We start from the raw sequence: 18,569 nt of genomic DNA on the forward strand, positions 1-18,569 counted from the left end.
TAACATATTCACATCAGTGTTTTCTGTGATTTAAAAACAAGCTCTAAGGTACCTGCTAGGGCTAGCTGCTCAAGCAAATTGTAAAATTTTTCAGAATGTGAATGTGATTTGCCGTAAGTAAAAATTTTATCCACACAACACAATGTGGGGCTATATTTTATATTTACATTCTTTTTTAAAACATCTATAAATTTTATTTTTAACTATTTACATACATATGTACCAAAAAGTCCTCAAACTGCTTACAAGATGTCATAGAATATTCAACGTCCCAGAAATAAAAACACGCTCTAGGAATGTGTTCAAAAGATCATTTCTGCCACGAGTTCAGCTTCAAGTTTAACACATTTTTATGCTCATGTGCAAAGCTTTGGATCCTGCGGAGACTAAAAGATGAGTGCAGCCTAACAGGATCTCCGTGCGAGGAGAGATCGGGAAGAAGACATGACTCCAGCCCCCAGTCACTGGGTTATCCTAATATTTGGAACCACTGGCCCTGAATTCTCACCACTGGAGTTTCAAGGTCCCAATATTTCTTTTCTTCTTCGTTTGCACAGAACCAAAGTTAGGCCATAGCTCTGCGAATGGCACGGAGAAAAGCAGCAGAACTACCCACTCTGGTACTTAAAAGAGAGAGTGAGAAGCTCGCAGACATCAGAAATGAGACACCCTTTTCCTTTATTTGAAGCATCGTCCTCAGATCATACCGCCAGTAAGGTGCGCACATCTGTACTCACTGGAAATGATCAAATAGTTATCTGGGCCCAACCAGCCCGAGCTATTTTGTTGTTTTAATCAGCACAGTTGCTACCACAGACATGGCATCTTAGTGGGGAAGTTTATTAGCAGGAAAGAGGGTGGGAAGCCTGAGACCATCCTTTGGGACCCACTTTGGGATCTTCTCTCTGCTCATTAATGGATCTGTCAGCAGGCAACCAGGTGAACTGAAAGAGGCCAGTGTTCACATACTCCGCTACTTGTTAGCAGCTCTGCTAAGACAGGAAAAATAGAAAGAAAGAAGAAAACTCTCTGGGGAGGAAATGCTGCAGTCAGGTTTTGTTATTCCTTTAGATTTCTAGAATCTTTGCTCTCCTTGGCACTAATCATCATGGAACTTCTGAGTTTCTGAAAGAGGAGTTCACTCTTCTTGTCCTAACTGAGGAGTTTGTGAAAGCTGGACCACAAAACCTACAGCAATGGGGAGTCCAATGCACAACCGAGAGAGTCTGTACAGACATTTCATCCATGCTTTCGGTCTAACACAAGCCGCCTTTCAGGAAAGGAGGTTTGGGATTAAAACAAAAAAAAATGGGGGTTTGGAATAAAACATAAACTAAGCCTCAAGTTACAGTTCAAACAGACCCTCTGCCACCTTTGATTCAATGAACAAGCAGGGAATATATCAATAATCATGAGGACCTTTATGATTTTATTAAAAGGAATTTAAAAGCAAGATCATCAGGGCCCAAAAATGTTTGAATACTTTCTAGAACATTCTAGAATGGTCTATTTTTGATTAAGTACAATGGAGTGTGATCAGATGACTATAATATAATGCACAAATCCAAATGTAGTTCATTTTATACTGTAAACAGTATCTTTGGGGATGTGAAAAATATATATTCATAGAAAAAATATGGAATCTAGATTTCCTAGGTTAGATAATGTCTTTAATATGTGTTGTCTTTGGACAATGCCTCTGCCTTTAGAGAAATGATTGATAATTATATTAATGCTTAAAGCATAGGCCTTGTAAAGGTCACTACATCTTGGTAGGTCTTCCTTCCTAGGTTCATATTTCTACACAAGCACCACACCTTTTTCAGCATATGCAACACATGTGAATCGGTCACCAATACATATTGAGGGTTCCAGGGACATATTTTTCCCTCTACAGACTATTAACAAATTCAGTTCAGCTCTTCTTCCCAACCTTAATATGTTTCTATAGAAAATTAAGAACTTTCTCCTTATCTCCTCCCACCACCTTCCTTTTCTCCTTCTCTCCTCCAACATACAGAGTTAAGTTACCATCCCTCCTCACTGCACTAAAATGACTATAAAATTTACTCTTTCTGATGAAAACAAACAAAAATATACCAAAATGAGTATGTGCAAATGTCAGATGCAAAAATATTTTCAAAGAAAACCAAAGGGGCTCAGAAGACTCTCTGAGAAATTCTATTTTTACATTTCCATTCCATTTGTTTCACTTTATTTCCCCAAATTTTGAAGATTCACCAACATCTTGAAATCTGCTAATATTCTTGAGAGAACTAAGATGTCAGTCTTCAAAAATGATAACATACTATTTGAAAAATGTATAAATCATATATTTTTTCATTTTATACATTTTATACATTTACAATGTAGTGACAGAAATACGTGCAGCATTATAAAGTCATCTCACGCTGCAGGTCCTAGTGGCACAGATCATTTGACCAATGAAATTGGTGACTTAATCAACTGCACTTTTTTCTACTACCTTAGACAAAAAAACAAACCTCACCTGGTTCAGTCAACAAAGTCCAAACAAGAGCAATAAAAATTCACTGCAATTGCAAAATGCAAAGTACTCCTAGTTATGAATGCATTCCTGAACTCGATGTTTCCCAAGGTTAGCCTTCCAGGGTGCTAACATCATAATGCCATAAAAGCGATAGAGAAAAAATCCAAGAGCAAAGAACTAATTAGCTCCACAGGGACACACCAGGCAGGAAGACTAGTTTTCAAAGGACAGAGTGTAAATCTTCAAGTAGTGAGAACTGTAAACACGAGTCACTTCTATTTAAATCCAGCCCCTTAAAGCAAACAGTTGGGAATGCCCTGCAAATGACCAGGGCACTGCTTGACAAGTTTTTTCGGTGGGAAGTTGCTGCAATCCAAGACAATGACCTGTATTAGTGTTATCCTAATGCACAAGAATGTACGAGAACTCACTGAGTGAGAACATAGGGAGACGCGGAAAATCTGTTATCCTGGGGGAGACTAGGAGACCCCTGAGTTTGTAGGTCTACATCCAACATTTCTCTAGGAATTCCCTTTTCTACCTTCATAAATCCAAAGCTCTCTGTAATACTCAGTTATTGGGACAAGATCTATTTTTATTTTTATCACTGTTTTCTTCTCCAAGACCCCGGTCTCTTTTCTCACATACACATCCCTGGGGCCTCAATATCCTCTGGTAGCTCCAATGAGAGCAGAAAAAAAAAAAATCCATGTCCTTACATTGTCCCCGTGTCCAAACCCCATGTTCCAAAGTCTGCTGGCCCAGGCTTGTTCCCACCCCACCTCCAGAATGACCTCCAGATTTGAAGCTTCTAACCTCAGAGAGCCGTGTTTGTACCTTCTCTCTCCCTGACACTCATGCATGCTCTCTAAACAGTGACATGATAGCCAATTATCCAAACCTTAGATATAAACAAATAAATTTAAAATTGTTTTCTTTATTCAAGTGTCTGTTAAACACGTAGCAGACCACAAAGGAACAAGTATCACAAATCATGTTTCTCAACCTTTTTTTTCATTATTGCCTCCCTTGAGGAGCCTTTTTAGATATATGTTTTCTAATTATCGCCCCCGCCATGAAATTTTAATACCATAGATTTACCATATATCTGTTTACATGATAAAGAGTACAGATTTTTTCACTCACCAAGAACCAATTTTCACCTTCCTGGGGGAGATATAACCCCCTCTGAGAATGCATGATGTTGAAGCAGGCAGCAATCGAAGTAATTTTGCCAAAAGTATCTAACTACTACTTATACTCAGTGGGATATGAATCACCAAAAACATCATCTTTCCTGTAATCAGTAATCTGCATCAAAAAGCTCCAGAGAAGCGAAGTCTTGATCTCCTGAGATTCTAGAACTCAAGCCTTCTTCCTGCAGTGCCTACTGCCTCGCTTCCTTGGCCCTCCACGGGAAAGTCCACGAAACTAGCAAGTGTTGCATTCCCTCAGGTTAACGCCAACTCCAGTCTTCAACTTATAGCATTTTAGTTATATGCTAGAACATAAACAGAGCCAACCCCCTTCCCACTCTAGAAACGAAGAAAATGCACTTTACCTCCTGCCGTTTGAAGTTCTGGACATATTCTTCAAACTGTTCGTCTTTTGTCTCATCAGCTTTCCCAAGCTTCTGAAGGACCTAATTTGCAAAGAAAACAAAATGGTGTGATTTCATAATGGTTTCAAATGATAATTACAGTTCCACCACTCACAGCTTGTGTGACTTTGAGCAAGCATCATGGTAGATTGCATTTATTTATTGACATATCTGTTTTCTCCAGTAGGCTACTCATGACTTAAAGACAAAAGTTATGCCTTGTCTTTTTGTCCCATGCATCTGGCACTGTGCATGATGCTTAATAGGTACTCAATTTTTTGTTAAACAGTGAACCAAGGTTATTTAACTAAAGTATGTTAAACAGTGAACAAAGGTTATTTGACCCCTGGAGAAATCATTTCATAGAGATAGTATTAGAATTACTGGAGTCAGGCGTATGGAAAGTTATTCCCCACCATCTTCCAATATTCCCGTCAATGGAATAAACACTCCAAGGGGCACTAGGCTACACAAGGCCCCAACCTAAGCACTGGTCATCCAAACACACAAAGACAAATAAAACAAAGCCCTAACACTTAACCTTCAGAAATTTATAATCTAGTGGAGTAGACAAGGCAGGCTCAAAAATAAGAAACCAAAGAGAGTGTATAATAAGCAACACGAGGGGATTGCAAAGTGTTGTAAATCGTAGTATCTATTAGAGCTGAGGTCAGGGAACGCTCTGCGGAGCTCACTCATATTGTGCTGGAAGCTCCAGCAAACAGGAATGTGTCGGACTACATGCCAGCCACAGGAGTAGCCTCAGCAGAGACCCCTGGAGAAATCATTACGCATTGTTTGCCCAGAGCACAGGGATGAACAGGAGAAGTAGTTCTCAGAGATACAGCAGAAGGTTACCCCGGGACGGAACAGAAGGTGCTGAGAGCCACAACTGGGTTCCTTATTCAGATTCCCACACCTGATATGTAAAACAATAACTCATCCAAGAATGTCAAAACTTCACAAGCGTTGCCTGCTCAGAATACACACACCCCATAGCACTGCCAAATATGTTTTTATGAAACATAAACATTCCGGCATTAATGACCTCCCAACATAAAAACAAACAAAAAAAGCACTTTTTATGGCTAGGTTTTATATCAGGTTATGCTAATTTAAAATCAAAGATAGAACCTTGTACAAATTAACAAGTTTCAATGATGCTTTCAATGCGAAGACAGAGTGAGAAAAGTCACCTAAAACTTGGGAAGAGACAAACGATCCCTGTGTGTCCTTCAGTGCAGTGCTGGACTTACACTTCTGAGTGGCTTCCTGTTGTCTGGGTTACGTACAGCCCTACAGGGACAGAGGTTAATGAGAAGATTTTGTCTGGAAGAAATGCAAATCGTTTTCTGTCCAATAGTCAAGTTAACCCCAAAGATTATTGTTTATGACCTGTAGGACATTAACCAGTTTGGATCTAACTGACCAATCTTATTCTAAAATCCCTTTGTTACATAGTCCATATATACCCAGCTCCTCAAATACACTTTGCATCAGTTTTAACACCTCAGTGGATGCCTCATTAATTAATGAGTTGAATAAAATCTATGACACATGTTTATTACATGTTTATATGAAAATCTTGTCTTTACCTTTTGAAAAATGATCTCCTGAGAAGTGTTGTGCAAATGCACGATATCATGACTATTGTTTTTATTACTATTGTAAGAAAGATAGGGCAAAGCAAAATTAGAGTCCACTTACAAGAGAAGTAAAATTCAATGACATAGGGATTTTTGGCCTTATTACAAGGTCTTCCCCCATCTACTCCCATATTTTTATTCTAAGTATAATAACTTTAAGAAACAAGAATTTTGTTTCATTTTTTTCTTTCTTTCTTTCTCTTTATTTATTTATTTTTTTAAAGCTAGGTCTCTCAAATGATCTCCCACCACAAAAACAAACAAACAAAAACTAAAGTATCAGGGGAAAGACATCTAGTATTTACCACATGGATTTTTCAAAAATTCTTAAAGTCTACTAATTCATAAATGTTTAGCTCTTCTAGATCAGGTAAGTCACTGAACCAGCAGACAGCAGTTCACAAGGGCCAGGGAAGGCTCTCGAACCCTCATGAGCAGCTGAAAGTCTAATGCTCAGTTCTACATCTCTGTATGTTACTGAAAAGGAACACTTGTCTCAGAGAGTGGGGGGGAGAAACAGAGACAAACATTTATTGAGGAACCAGCATGTGCCTGAAACTGCAGAAAGCGATCTCCAAGTTACCTCTTCATTTTACCCAACCCTCCTCTCTGATAGTTATTGTGGATCACGGTTAGTAAGTCGCTTATTGGAGACCCTCCGGAAAATCCCCACTCTGAGATCTGATACCTCTGTCACCACCCATGGATCGTCTTTTCCGTCTCATGGGAAGCAAATAGGATTTATACATCAAACTATTACTGTCATATTCTCATTCAATATTCCTCCAGGCTATCACACCCTAAGAAAGGTATACCTCATAGGCAGCACACTACAACAGTGGAAGTCTCCCCTCTACAACAGTAGAAGTCTTTTGCAGACCTCTTGCTGAAAATCTGTTATTTAAATTTCAAATCATGATTCCTTTCTTTTGGTATTTCTAGCAACTGTACAGTATAACTAAAATAGCAACAACAACGAAAACTGATCTTGGGTGTAAAGAGAGAGAAGAGAATTACAATTGGATGACACCATAAGCCCACACTTTTTCTTCCCAGGAAATTAATAAAGGACCCAAACTCCCAGAGTTATAGCACACCCACATCTTGCTGCCAACTGCCTAATGGCACAACCACAGAGGAAAGATGGGACGGGCCCAGGACAGAGGCAGAAAGGGAGCCAGCCTGGGCTGAGAACCTTCTCCATGCCACTCACTACACTAGGACTTGTGCCTGTTCTCTCAGCCAATGTCACAGTAGCTTGTTCATCCCTATTTTACAGAAGAATGAACTGAGACTGAGAGAGGTCAGGCAACTTGGCAGGACCCAGATTCAAACCCAGGACTTCCACCCCAGTCCTCACCGTGCCTTCCTCACAGAGACGGTACCAAAGGGCTGAACCACCCAAAAAATGGATGCCTATAATATGGTCCTGAAATACAAATGTCAAACTTCTCTAGATATCAAAATTTGAATATGGTCATAAGAAGTGGTATCCAAAACAGGTGCTGAATTATTTCCACAAGTCCAATCAGTCCATCAAAAATCATAATCATTCTCCTTACAATAAGTTATATGACTCTTCTTTTTTTCCATGCATTTTTCTTTTTTTTTTTTCTTAAATTTATTTATTTTCAATTACAGTTGACATTCAATATAATTTTATATTAGTTTCAGGTGTACAGCATAGTGGTTGGATATTTATATAATTTATGCAGTGATCCCCTCAATTAATCTAGTCCCCACCTGACACTACAGATAGTTATTACAATATTATTGACTATATTCTCTATGCTGTACTTTACATCCCCGTACTATTTTGTAACTGCCAATTTGTACTTCTTAATCCCTTCCCCCTTTTTCTTTTTTTTTTTTTCATCTCTTACCTGAGAGTAAAGCACTACCTTGCTGAACCACCAGATTCTACCATCATCATCTCTCGTCTCATTTTCCCAGTGTTGCCAAACTCTCTTTTCTAACATGCCTCTTTGGACATGTTATTTCCCTCCTTTAAGTCCCACTAAGGTTTCTTGAATCAAATCCTAATTTCTCAAGGAGAATCACAAAGTCCCATTGCCCTCCTGACATTTTTACATATCAAGGGTGGCAGCATGTAGTAGAAAGAGCAGTGGTTGGAAGGGTGGTGAGACACCAAGGTTCTGGGCCTTAGCAAGTCATTTAGAGGGAGAAAGGCATATGGTGGTTAACAAGCAAAGACAGCATTTTAAAATAAAATTCTATGCAGATTCACACACGTTACCAATTATTCAGTATCACTCAATTTCATTTCATAGCCAATATTACATATGAATAATATGAAAGATATATTATTCCTCACTGCAAATTTCTTATTTCAAAAAAAAGCTGGAGGAATCCAGTAACATAAATATTAAAACGACAAGGGTGAATCTTTTTATTTCTTTTATAATTTTTATTTAAAAAAATAAAACATTTGTTTCTTTATAATTTTCTGTATTTTCCATAATTCCTCAATTAAAGTACTCAGGAAAAATCATAAAGACAAATAAACAGGGGTTTAACGTACTGATATCCTATATGTAAAAGATTTATATAATAGATTCTAGTACAAGTAAGTTTACTTGTTGGTAACTGGGTGAAAGACTCTCAAAAGTTATTGATGAGTGACTTAACACCAACCTGAAGAAAGATTTTTCAGAGGCGGCCGTCAGGGACCTACACCTGATTCAGTGATCATGTGTAAGGTGAAGGTGCTGATGGTATCATACTTCACAGTACTGTGTGGAACTACTAAGGAGACACACAGAAATGCTGAGCTATGGTGCCTGGCATAGGTTTCATGTTCAATAAATATGTATTACAGATGGTATTATCTAACTCTACTGAATAATTCCATCAATGGCATAAGCTTACATTGTTAGAAAGCTGTGGAGAATATTGGATATGTTTCTCTAACGAGAAAATTCTACAGGGATAAAATTCAGGTCAAAATATAATCGTTCAAGTACCAGATTTATGTATTCAACTTTCAACCAAAATGCAACAGGATGGATGCTAGGAATACATGGTTTCTGCCTTTAAATAGAAATAATGACTTTAGTCAACATGAGTCACTAAAGTGATGTCGCTGCCAAAGCAGCTGCTGTCATCTCAGGCTGCACTACCAGCATGAGAGCCACCAGGAGAGGGTTCTGAATGCATCCCTGTGGTGGCCTGGCTGGTAAACACATAAATACACAGCCACCCTGAGCCAGCTCAAGGAGCCCAAAAGGCAAAGAGAGTTGAAACCAATGCGGTAAGAGGAATATTTGACACAACTGGTATATTACCAGGGAGAATAGGAGACCACGGGGAAAAGACTACAGCTGTCTTCAAATATCTGAAAGACCATTGTAATAAAGAAGGATCAGACTTGTCCCATCAGAAACCAAAATCAAGAACTAGCACAGGCAGATAAAAGCTACATAAAGAAAAATTTGCGTAAATTTTTATCATGGTTTTCTGGGAATTAGCTTGTTGTATTGAGCTCACTGTCCTAGGAGTTATTTGAGCTTAACCAATAATTGGAGGTGAGCAAAGAGATTTATTCATTCAACAGGTGAACGGAATGAGACGTATTTCAAATATCGTCTAATTCTTGAATCTACAATAAATTTATCATGTTAGATATTTGCCCTATAGAAGAATGCAAAGCCCAATGCATAGTAGGAAGGGAAGAAATTCTGTTCATTTTGTCTCCAATTTAGATTGACGTGCTGAAGACTACCTGCCGAGCACAGTGTGAGGAGCTGCAGAAAAGCAAGCTGCAGTCTCGGGACAGACTGTGTGAGAGAGCTGGAGCACCAGATGTGAGACGTGGCATTGCGGAAGATGAGGCTAGCATGGTAAGCAGAGGGCAGGTTGTGGAAAGCACAGTCTGCAGGACTAAAGACTTTCATTTCCTTGCATAGACCACGGGGAGCCAATGAAGTATTCCCCCAGAGGCAGACACCTGATTAGATTTGTGCGAGCAAGGCTGGAAAAGCAAGACCAGTTAAGAGGCTATTTAAACAGCCCAGGCAATAAATGACAGAGCCTGAGCTAAGGAACAGATAAAACCAATCCTTAAGGAATAAATATACAGTATTTAATGGCTTATGAGATGAAAATGGTGAGGGAAGAAGAGAGACAAGGGTGACCTCAAATTTGTGCTGTGGAGGCTGAGTGGACTACTGGCTGAGACTCGGGGGCTAGGTTGTGGTGAAGGTTCCAGGGACAAGAAACTGGTTTAGATGTGGGATTGGAAAAGGTGAGACCCAGAACCACGCCACAAGATTCTGGATGGAACTGACGACCCAGCTGAAGAAGGAAGCATGGCTGTGCAGTTGCAGCTTTGTGATTTTTCTCCAGCAGTTTCAATACAGGTGATGAGACTGATCTGCTGCGTGGAAAATATCTTAAAGCACCAAAGATGCTGGAACCTAGAATGAGATGACAAAAAAAAAAAAAAAAATGCGTCTTTTACCTTGTATTATGTCACAATATTTGACAATGAGTTTATAATTTAGGTGGCCTCTCATTCACCTCTCCGCTGGCTATGTTCAAAATACCAATTAAGCCTGAACAGTCTGTCAGCATTATTATCACAGGAGGATCACTATATATTCATGCATCTGATAATCAGATTTTGACAACATGACACATCTTCCACCTACAGGCAAAACGAAGAAAATCCTGTGCCTCATGTTATTTTAGTTTAGGACTTAGTATTTTCCTTCAAAGATAATTTCACCTACATTGACACTTTACTGTTTTAAAACAGTAAGATTTCTGTTGCTACTTTTGTTGCTGCTTTTTTTCAAATGCAAAATAATATTCTAAATTGAATAAGCTTTTTCAAACTGTCTTTCCCCTCAATGAGATTCTGAAATATTCCTCTAGAGCTGGCTGTGTGCTCATCCTCTCAGCCGAAGTTCTGATCTGATCTTAAAAGACATCATGACACAGGCAAATTAAAAAATTAAACAGGAAAGATTAGCAGGAATATGGTAACTTTTTCTTCTAATAAATCCTCTTTTTGTCTCCCACAGCATTTAGGTCCTCAGCTTGGGTTGCAAGGGCTGCTCCAATGATGTGAGTCTCACATTCTTTTCTAGAAAAATTGCTCATATATAAGGTTCCCAAGTAAGGTCACTAAAAATATAGAACTCTTCTATTTAGGCAGTCTCCCCAAACTGTAAAGCCAAAATTCTGATCAAGTTTCAAATTCCCACAGTCCAATGCAAATTAAATACTGACTATTGTAGTAGTAAGAGAATAATCATCTCTTCTTAATATTTTAAAATATGGAATGGAATACTATGTTGGCAGCTTTCAAAAAAGTAGTTGGCATTTTAAGTCAAAGGAAAAATTCAAAATTCAAAATTCAAAATCGTGTAGAAAAAGACAGCTTGAGGAATACTGATCTGGCAAAATGAATAGATGGTGAGCCCTGGCATCCAAAGCCCTCCTCTTCTCCGAGGAGTCAGGTGTCCATTCTCTCCCTCAGGGTTCGGTCACCTTGTCTTTGAACTAGTTTTCTATGAAACCCGAGACCTCCATCATCCAATGCAGAGTACAACATTTACACCAAATTTCGGTGCCTTGGAAGTCTGCTCGAGCCTGAGTCATGCTGAGGCTCTGGGAAGGACCGGACTGTCCTTCTCCGGGGTCCCCGTCCAGGACACAGTGCTGTCTCACGCCAGTATTGTACAGGCTAATACGGTGATCCTCCAACCTCATCAGATCATTTTTAATTAATCTTCATGCTCCTTAGCTAGGAGAAGATACTCCCCCATTTACCACTGGCCACATATTTGAGAACAAACGTGTCTGCTGAACTGGTGACCGTCCTCCTGGGGAGGAGCTGCTGCAAAGGCAGTGGCCATGGAGCCAGGGACGGCCCTATCTCAGGGAACTCGCCCGGGAGCATTCTGTCTGTTTCCCCTACACAGACTCTGCGGGGCATCCCCAGGACCTCAGCTACTCACTCTACCTGCAGATGGGTCAGCAGTGTGAAAACACTGACCTGCAGCACACATATGAAGGAATAGGTGCACAAATACGTGGCAGGTAAAACAAAACGCCCACAAAGCCCTACCCAGGATTTGCCTGGGGAATGTAAACTGCCTAAGGCAGGAGGGAGCTGTTAGTGCTGACGGGTATGAAACATGTGAAAAGGAGAATAAAGAAAACAAAGAAAGATGTTCTTGCTTTTCTTCCTCTTGTAAAAATGCCCCACTTAATAACTTTATAATTCCCTAATGTATTAGCTATCATCTATGGAAATTTAAAATACATCAAGCATCGCTTCTCGGCCTTTTGGCTAAGATCAAGTGTAAAATACATCAAGCACAGTTCTAAATGCATTATATCTAAAAATGAATTTAAATCTCCCATCAATCTTATGAGTTAGGTTACAATGATTATCCTCATTTTACGGATGAGAACACTGAAAATTGGGGAGGTCAAGTAATTGACTGCAGTCATAGAGCTGGTGTGTGACTGCCTGAGATTCAAGCAGTTTGATTCCAGAGTCAGCTTCTAACCACTGGGCAATATACCCTAAAGGAAACAACAGGGAAAGAGATACAGCCTGGGGACCAATTGCTTCCCTTGATAACTCAGTCATTTTCCTCCATTCTACATTACCCGCCCAATACTGCACCACATTGTCAGGAATGCTAATAACCACTCGAGCCATACTTTTAAGTGAAAGCCATGTGACACCATCTCCATCCACAATAGGTTGTTGTATTAATTCAAATACCCTGAATTCAGGTTATACAAAACATGGGTTTTCGAATCTCTACCCTCCTTTGGAAAGAAATCTTCCGATTGGCCTTTGGCTCACAGAAGGCCTAGGAAGACATCACCTCCTTATAAGGTCACTCTAGATTTGGCCACAAAGAGTGAGTCACAGGAGCAGCAAGGAGTGGTGCTAGGAAAACAAAACAAAACCTCACTTGATTCCACAGATGTCAAGACAAGATCATTCCATTAGGGCAGGCGATCAACTCCCAGGGAGCATAATGCAGAGCTGGACTCACCACAGCTCCCCCAATTTGGCCTCCCCAAGTGTCCAGGTCCAGGTCCAATCTCATTACACCTGTTTAGACCCAACAGCACTAAAGGTCCCGCTCCTGCCACCACTCACCTTCAGGACCTCCTTAACCCATAACCTTGGCATCCCAAAACACACTTGCAACAAATGCGGCCAACTTCACTCGCATTCTGGCAACCTAGTTTACACGCCCAGGAGTATCTGCTAATCAGACGTCACAGGAAAGGTTTTTGGACATTTTGTTCTGTATCACCAATCTCCTGTATTTCAAGGAGTGAATCGAAAGGTTGAGGTGGGCAAATTCAGGTATGGCTGAAAGACAGTCAGTAAGGCAGTGTGTTCAGGGCCTGGATTAAAACCTTCTGTAATGGGTAGGATTGAGGCCCGTCTCTATAGGAATTTAGGCTTATCTGCTTTGTACCCCATGTGAATCAGGAGCAAAATCAGAATTAAAATCCCTGCCCCCTTTCTACTTTGCAGGGATGTTTGAAGTTTATGTATGGCTGGGATTTAGTTTCCAGCTGCACTTCTCATTTACCATGTTCTTTCTGAAGCAGTGTTTCCCAAAGTGTGTTCTGTGGGATATAATCTCAGAAATCTACACACACACACACACACACACACACACACGCACACAATCCAGGGTCAAATCTGTTTGAAAAATATGAAATGCTATATATCCCTCAGTAGATTCTTAAAGAATACTATTAAAGGATAAAAAAGGGAAAATCACAATGTCCATAAAAATATAAAATGAGCATGTGTCAAAGACTATTTTTTAACTCATTAATTAATACATGAACTGGTAAGATATTACAACCAGTTCCAAGAATTCAAAGAACCCACATAATAGGTTTTAAAGAAGGCCGAAATGAACTTACACTGATAGAAAATTGACAGTAGTCAACCGCTTAATTCATAAGCTTTTCGTAAATTTGCCTATCACTATGAACATATTAAAAGTTCCAAGAAGTCCTGCAATAAGTAACTTGTGTAACATTATTTAACCCTGATTTTGCCATACATATTTGCTCACATGACATACTTATATCTTATAAGTTTACTATTTAATGGGGAAGAGATTCATCGCTCTACACATCTTATGGACTTCTCCAGTCGTCCCTACAAAAACAGGTGCAGAACTACACAGGAATCCAAAATCCTCAGGTCATTTTTAAGGAGATTCTCCTTGTTCATACAGACTTCTCAAGAGAAAATAATCAAATTTAAGAGAGAGCGAAGAATTCAGATTGTGGGAGCAAAGTAATTCCTGATTGATTAGCTCTGGTATAAGCCCCATTGAGCATGTGAATTTTCTGGTTTGGGAGCAGTTTAAAAAAAAAAAAAGAAACATTTTATAATTGATTGTGTTTTTTACTGTTGAGTTTTAAGAGTTATATTTTAAATACTAGTCCTTTGCCAGACATGTAGTTTGTAAACAGTTTCTCCTACTCTATGGCTTGTATTTTTATCCTATTTTTTAATTTATGCATTTATTTTTTTTATTTTTATTTTTTTTATTAGTTTCAGGCGTACAAAACAATGCACTCGGCATTTATCATTTATACCCCTCACACAGTGATAACTACTACCATCCACCACCCCTCTGACATCGCACAGCCATTACATTTCCACTATCTCTATTCCTAATGCTGTGACAACCTAGATAAGTCTCCAGAACATCATGCTAAATAAAAAAAATCCTAATTCCAAAAGTTTACATACTGCATAATTCCATTTATATAACACACATTAGTGTTTGCCAAGAGTTAAGTAGTAGTGTAGATATAAAAGAGCAACATGAGAGATGCTTGTGGTGGTATAAATGTTCTGTATCTTGACTGTATCAAAGTCAATATCCTACCTGTGCCATTGGCAAGACGTTACCACTGGGGGAACCTGAGTAAAGGGTACACAGGATCTCTCTCTCTTCTTCCTTACAACTACAATGTGAGTCTGCAATTTTCTCAAAATAAAAATTTAATTAAAAAGAAACAAATAGAGAGCTAAAATAGTGAATGTTCCCTGTGGGTAGGAACAAAGAGACATTAAGCAACATCAAAGTGACAAAGAGGGTGCTAGGTTAGAACAATGCCGGTTCAACCCCAGCCCTGTCCCTCGGTATCTGCCCTGGACAAGGCTCTTCACCTTTCTAGGCAGTTTTCTCACCTGTAAATTAAAGATAATGCCAGTATATTACTCATAGTGTGGATGTGAAAATTAAATGATAAACTACATGTAAATCTTTTATTTCAATGCCTAGCAATAGGTGCTCAAGAATGTCAGCTCTTAGAATTACCGACATCCTAACACGCAGTGCGGAACGAGGAACGATCTTTAGCTCACGGCTGTGGATGGTTCCCACACGTCTATCTTGAGATCCTAGGAGTCTACGACTGCACCCCAGAGCTAACTTTCCCTTTCTTTGATGAAAGTGCACCTACAGGAACAATCACAGCAACACAGCATCTGCAACTGAGACCTGCAGGGTGAACAACACGAGGATGGGTTGGGGGTCTCCCCTGAGGAAAACAAATATGACCATGGTTTCTCTCTAGGCGAGGGGCTCTACCCCTGGGGTCCACAGATAGATTCCAAGGTGTCCGTGAATGACCTGAGATTAGGCACCTAATATAATATGGATAGGCCTTCTATTAGGAGGAGTTCATGGTTTCCACCAGGTGAAGAACCACTGCTCTGAATTCTGAGAGACAGCATGGGCACAGTGGAAAGAAAACAAGTGTGACAATTAAACAAAAACCGGGCCCTACTTGATTATCTATGAGATATCGATAACCTTTGCAAAACATTCAACTTCACTGAGCCTGTTTTCTCATCTTTAGAAATGGGGGAGATCCCAGTTCTGGCAAGATAAATAAGAACAGAAGCAAAAGTGCCTACTTTGATGCCTGGCTCTGAAAAGGGCTTAGTAAGGCTTAATTCTTTCCCTTTCCTTGATTTAATATCTTCACCTTAAACTGCAGTATGAAGGAGTTGACAGGGAGCTTAGATTTTATGCAATCCAATTTGCTCACCCAACAGATATGACTCCGAAAAAAGTTAAGCATATTGCCAAGGTCACATCTTTTTTTTTTTTTTTTTTTTTTAAGATTTTATTGGGGAAGGGGAACAGGACTTTATTGGGGAACAGTGTGTACTTCCAGGACTTTTTTCCAAGTCAAGTTGTTGTCCTTTCAATCTTAGTTGTGGAGGGTGCAGTTCAGCTTCAAGTTGTTGTCCTTTCAGTCTTAATTGTGGAGGGCGCAGCTCTGCTCCGGGACCAGTTGCCGTTTCTAGTTGCAGGGGGCGCAGCCCACCATCCCTTGCGGGACTCGAGGAATTGAACCGGCACCGGCAGCCTTCGGAGTTAGGAGCATGGAGCTCTAACAGCCTGAGCCACCGGGCCAGCCCGCCAAGGTCACATCTTGAAACTTCTATAATACAGAGGGATCTTTTAGGGCTAATGGGACCATCTTTATTTAGACTATAAAGACTATGGAACCATCTTTATTTAGAGCATGGCTTGCTGGCAATTCTTTCTGCCACTTGATAAATGTCTCTTGAGCAATTAGAGAAACACACATATGTCAACAACACTACCAAGCATAACCAGGAAAGCCTGGAGTAGCCGTCCAGGTTCCCAGAAATTGTCTTTATTGGTGAATCCTTCCTATTACCAAAGCATCTGAATCAAGTTTTAGAACAGCAGGAATAAAATCCTTCCATATGAATCTCATTCAAACCAGGAATCCAAATGTCACCATTAGGTCTGCTAACACCTCTCCTCCTGAATCAGAAAAATCTGGGCCTGGGGACCGAGGGTGGCATCTGGCTTAACACCAGGGACAGTTTACTTTTTCCCTATTAGGTTTTATTTTCAAGACTAAAAGTCATTTAAAAGGGCAGCACTTTCTGGTGGAAAGAATAGTGTGGCCAGAATCCTCACATCAAGTCCCCGCCTAAGGCCACTGAGTGACCTCAGGAAGGCCACCAGCCCACGTCAAAGCCAACTTTCCTCCTTCTTTGTTAAATTAAGTACCGTATTTTGCTGTGTATAATGCACACTTTTTTGCCCACATTTGTGAGGGAAAAATAAGGATGCACATTATACATGGGTAGCACTAATTCCGTATTTATACAAACGTTTTTGATTCTTTTACTTATGCTTATGAGTTAAAAGTGTAACTCTAGAAATCAATAACGATATCCACATGCAAAATAATGCCCTGGAATATGATCATTGGTTTTGTTGAACTTACAACGAACTTGTGACAACTAAGAGTTCTTGGCCTTCTATGATGCATAAATATCGTTAATTTGTTATGGTACATAAAACTTCTTGTACCTTGTATCTGTTCTGTTTTGTAATAATTTGTGACATAAAATTTCTTGCACTATAATATGTTAAAAAAATATATGCTAAAATTCCTTTATAATCCAAAAAACAAGTACCTAAATATAAACAAATAAAAATTTGCATTAGAAAATTAAAACAAAAGAATTTTTTCCCTCAAAGTTTGGGCCAAAAAATGGGTATACATTATGCACAGGAGCGCATTATACATGGCAAAATACGTTAATGCTTTTTGGTAATTTGACACTTCCTGCTTCAAGAACACATTGTAAATAAAGAAAAAGAGAAACACTATAGGGTACTCACAGAGAATTTTTGAGAAAATATTCTGCATAATCTCAGACTGGAGTACCACCAAAATTCCACAAGTTCATAAATGGTCGCCCAAAAGCCATACAATACACCCCAGACGCCGGGCTCATGATCACTAAGGATTTCAGACAGATCCAACAGGAAGTGTGGCCCAGAGGCAATTTCACTGGTGGTTTCTATTTTTAATATTTATTGATCCCAAAGTAACAACAATCTGATAAAAAAAAAATTATACCATTTGAGGTTTTGAACGGAAGTCAAAAAAAGAAGGAAAAAAAAGGAGATTGTTAACAGACTGAAAATGAAACTGTACTTTTTCTGGAAATGAGTCCTGATATAGAGCTGGACACAGTATTTTCAGTTCAGTTTGTTCCTGTGGTTTATTTCTAAAGATCTGTACTCAAGAATGAACTCTGAGTGCCTTCATAACTTTTCTTTAAAGAGGGCTGAAACAGAGAGGCAACATAAGGTGCTGGAGAGACTTGATTGGGCAAAAGAGAGTTTACTCCTTCTGGCTAGGTGTGTCAGAGCACGCAGCCTCCTGCTCCTGGGCCCTCGGGGCTGAAAATACTGTTTACCCACAAAACAGGCAACTGCAAAAAAAATAAACAAATAAACAAATGAAGAAATAAGCAAATCATGCAGCACTAACTGTTGTACACATGTCTGTATTTTGATTTATGCCTTGTTTTTCTGTTTTCTGCAGCTATTTTAAAAGTTTGATCTGCATGCAGTTCATTACTAAAGAAGAGAAATTACACACTTTTTTAGAAAGCCCACTCACTGTTCACATTTCTTTTGGGCTTCTCGAGCTGGAATTACCATATTCCTATGGTTAACGTGGATATATTATAAAGTTAAACACTTGCATGAATTTCTAAAATAAAATTGAGACCTCAGAGAAATATTGTTCAAAGAGTACGCTGCTTTGGGCTATATTACAAGACTGTTGCCTGCCATTTGGGAACACTTTGGGGGGATATTTTAAAAAGCATAGTTTGGTGTGTGAGAATCACTGCATGACAGAATGGGTAGAAAAAACAATTGCTTTCTGGAGACCATCAGCGATATTCATACAATACTTGTGTAAG

General features: G+C 39.4%; 1 protein-coding gene across 1 annotated transcript in view; it reads right to left on the reverse strand.

Annotated features, from left to right (window-relative positions):
* AMPH (amphiphysin) overlaps positions 1-18,569 on the reverse strand; it is a 222,052-nt gene that overhangs the window by 112,330 nt on the left and 91,153 nt on the right. The window contains exon 2 of the mRNA XM_033088761.1: positions 4,071-4,151. Within this exon, the coding sequence (XP_032944652.1) occupies positions 4,071-4,151 (81 nt within the window). The remainder of the gene's footprint in view (positions 1-4,070; positions 4,152-18,569) is intronic.

The sequence above is a fragment of the Rhinolophus ferrumequinum genome, chromosome 20 (genome assembly GCF_004115265.2).
Source record: "Rhinolophus ferrumequinum isolate MPI-CBG mRhiFer1 chromosome 20, mRhiFer1_v1.p, whole genome shotgun sequence".
NCBI lineage: Eukaryota > Metazoa > Chordata > Mammalia > Chiroptera > Rhinolophidae > Rhinolophus > Rhinolophus ferrumequinum.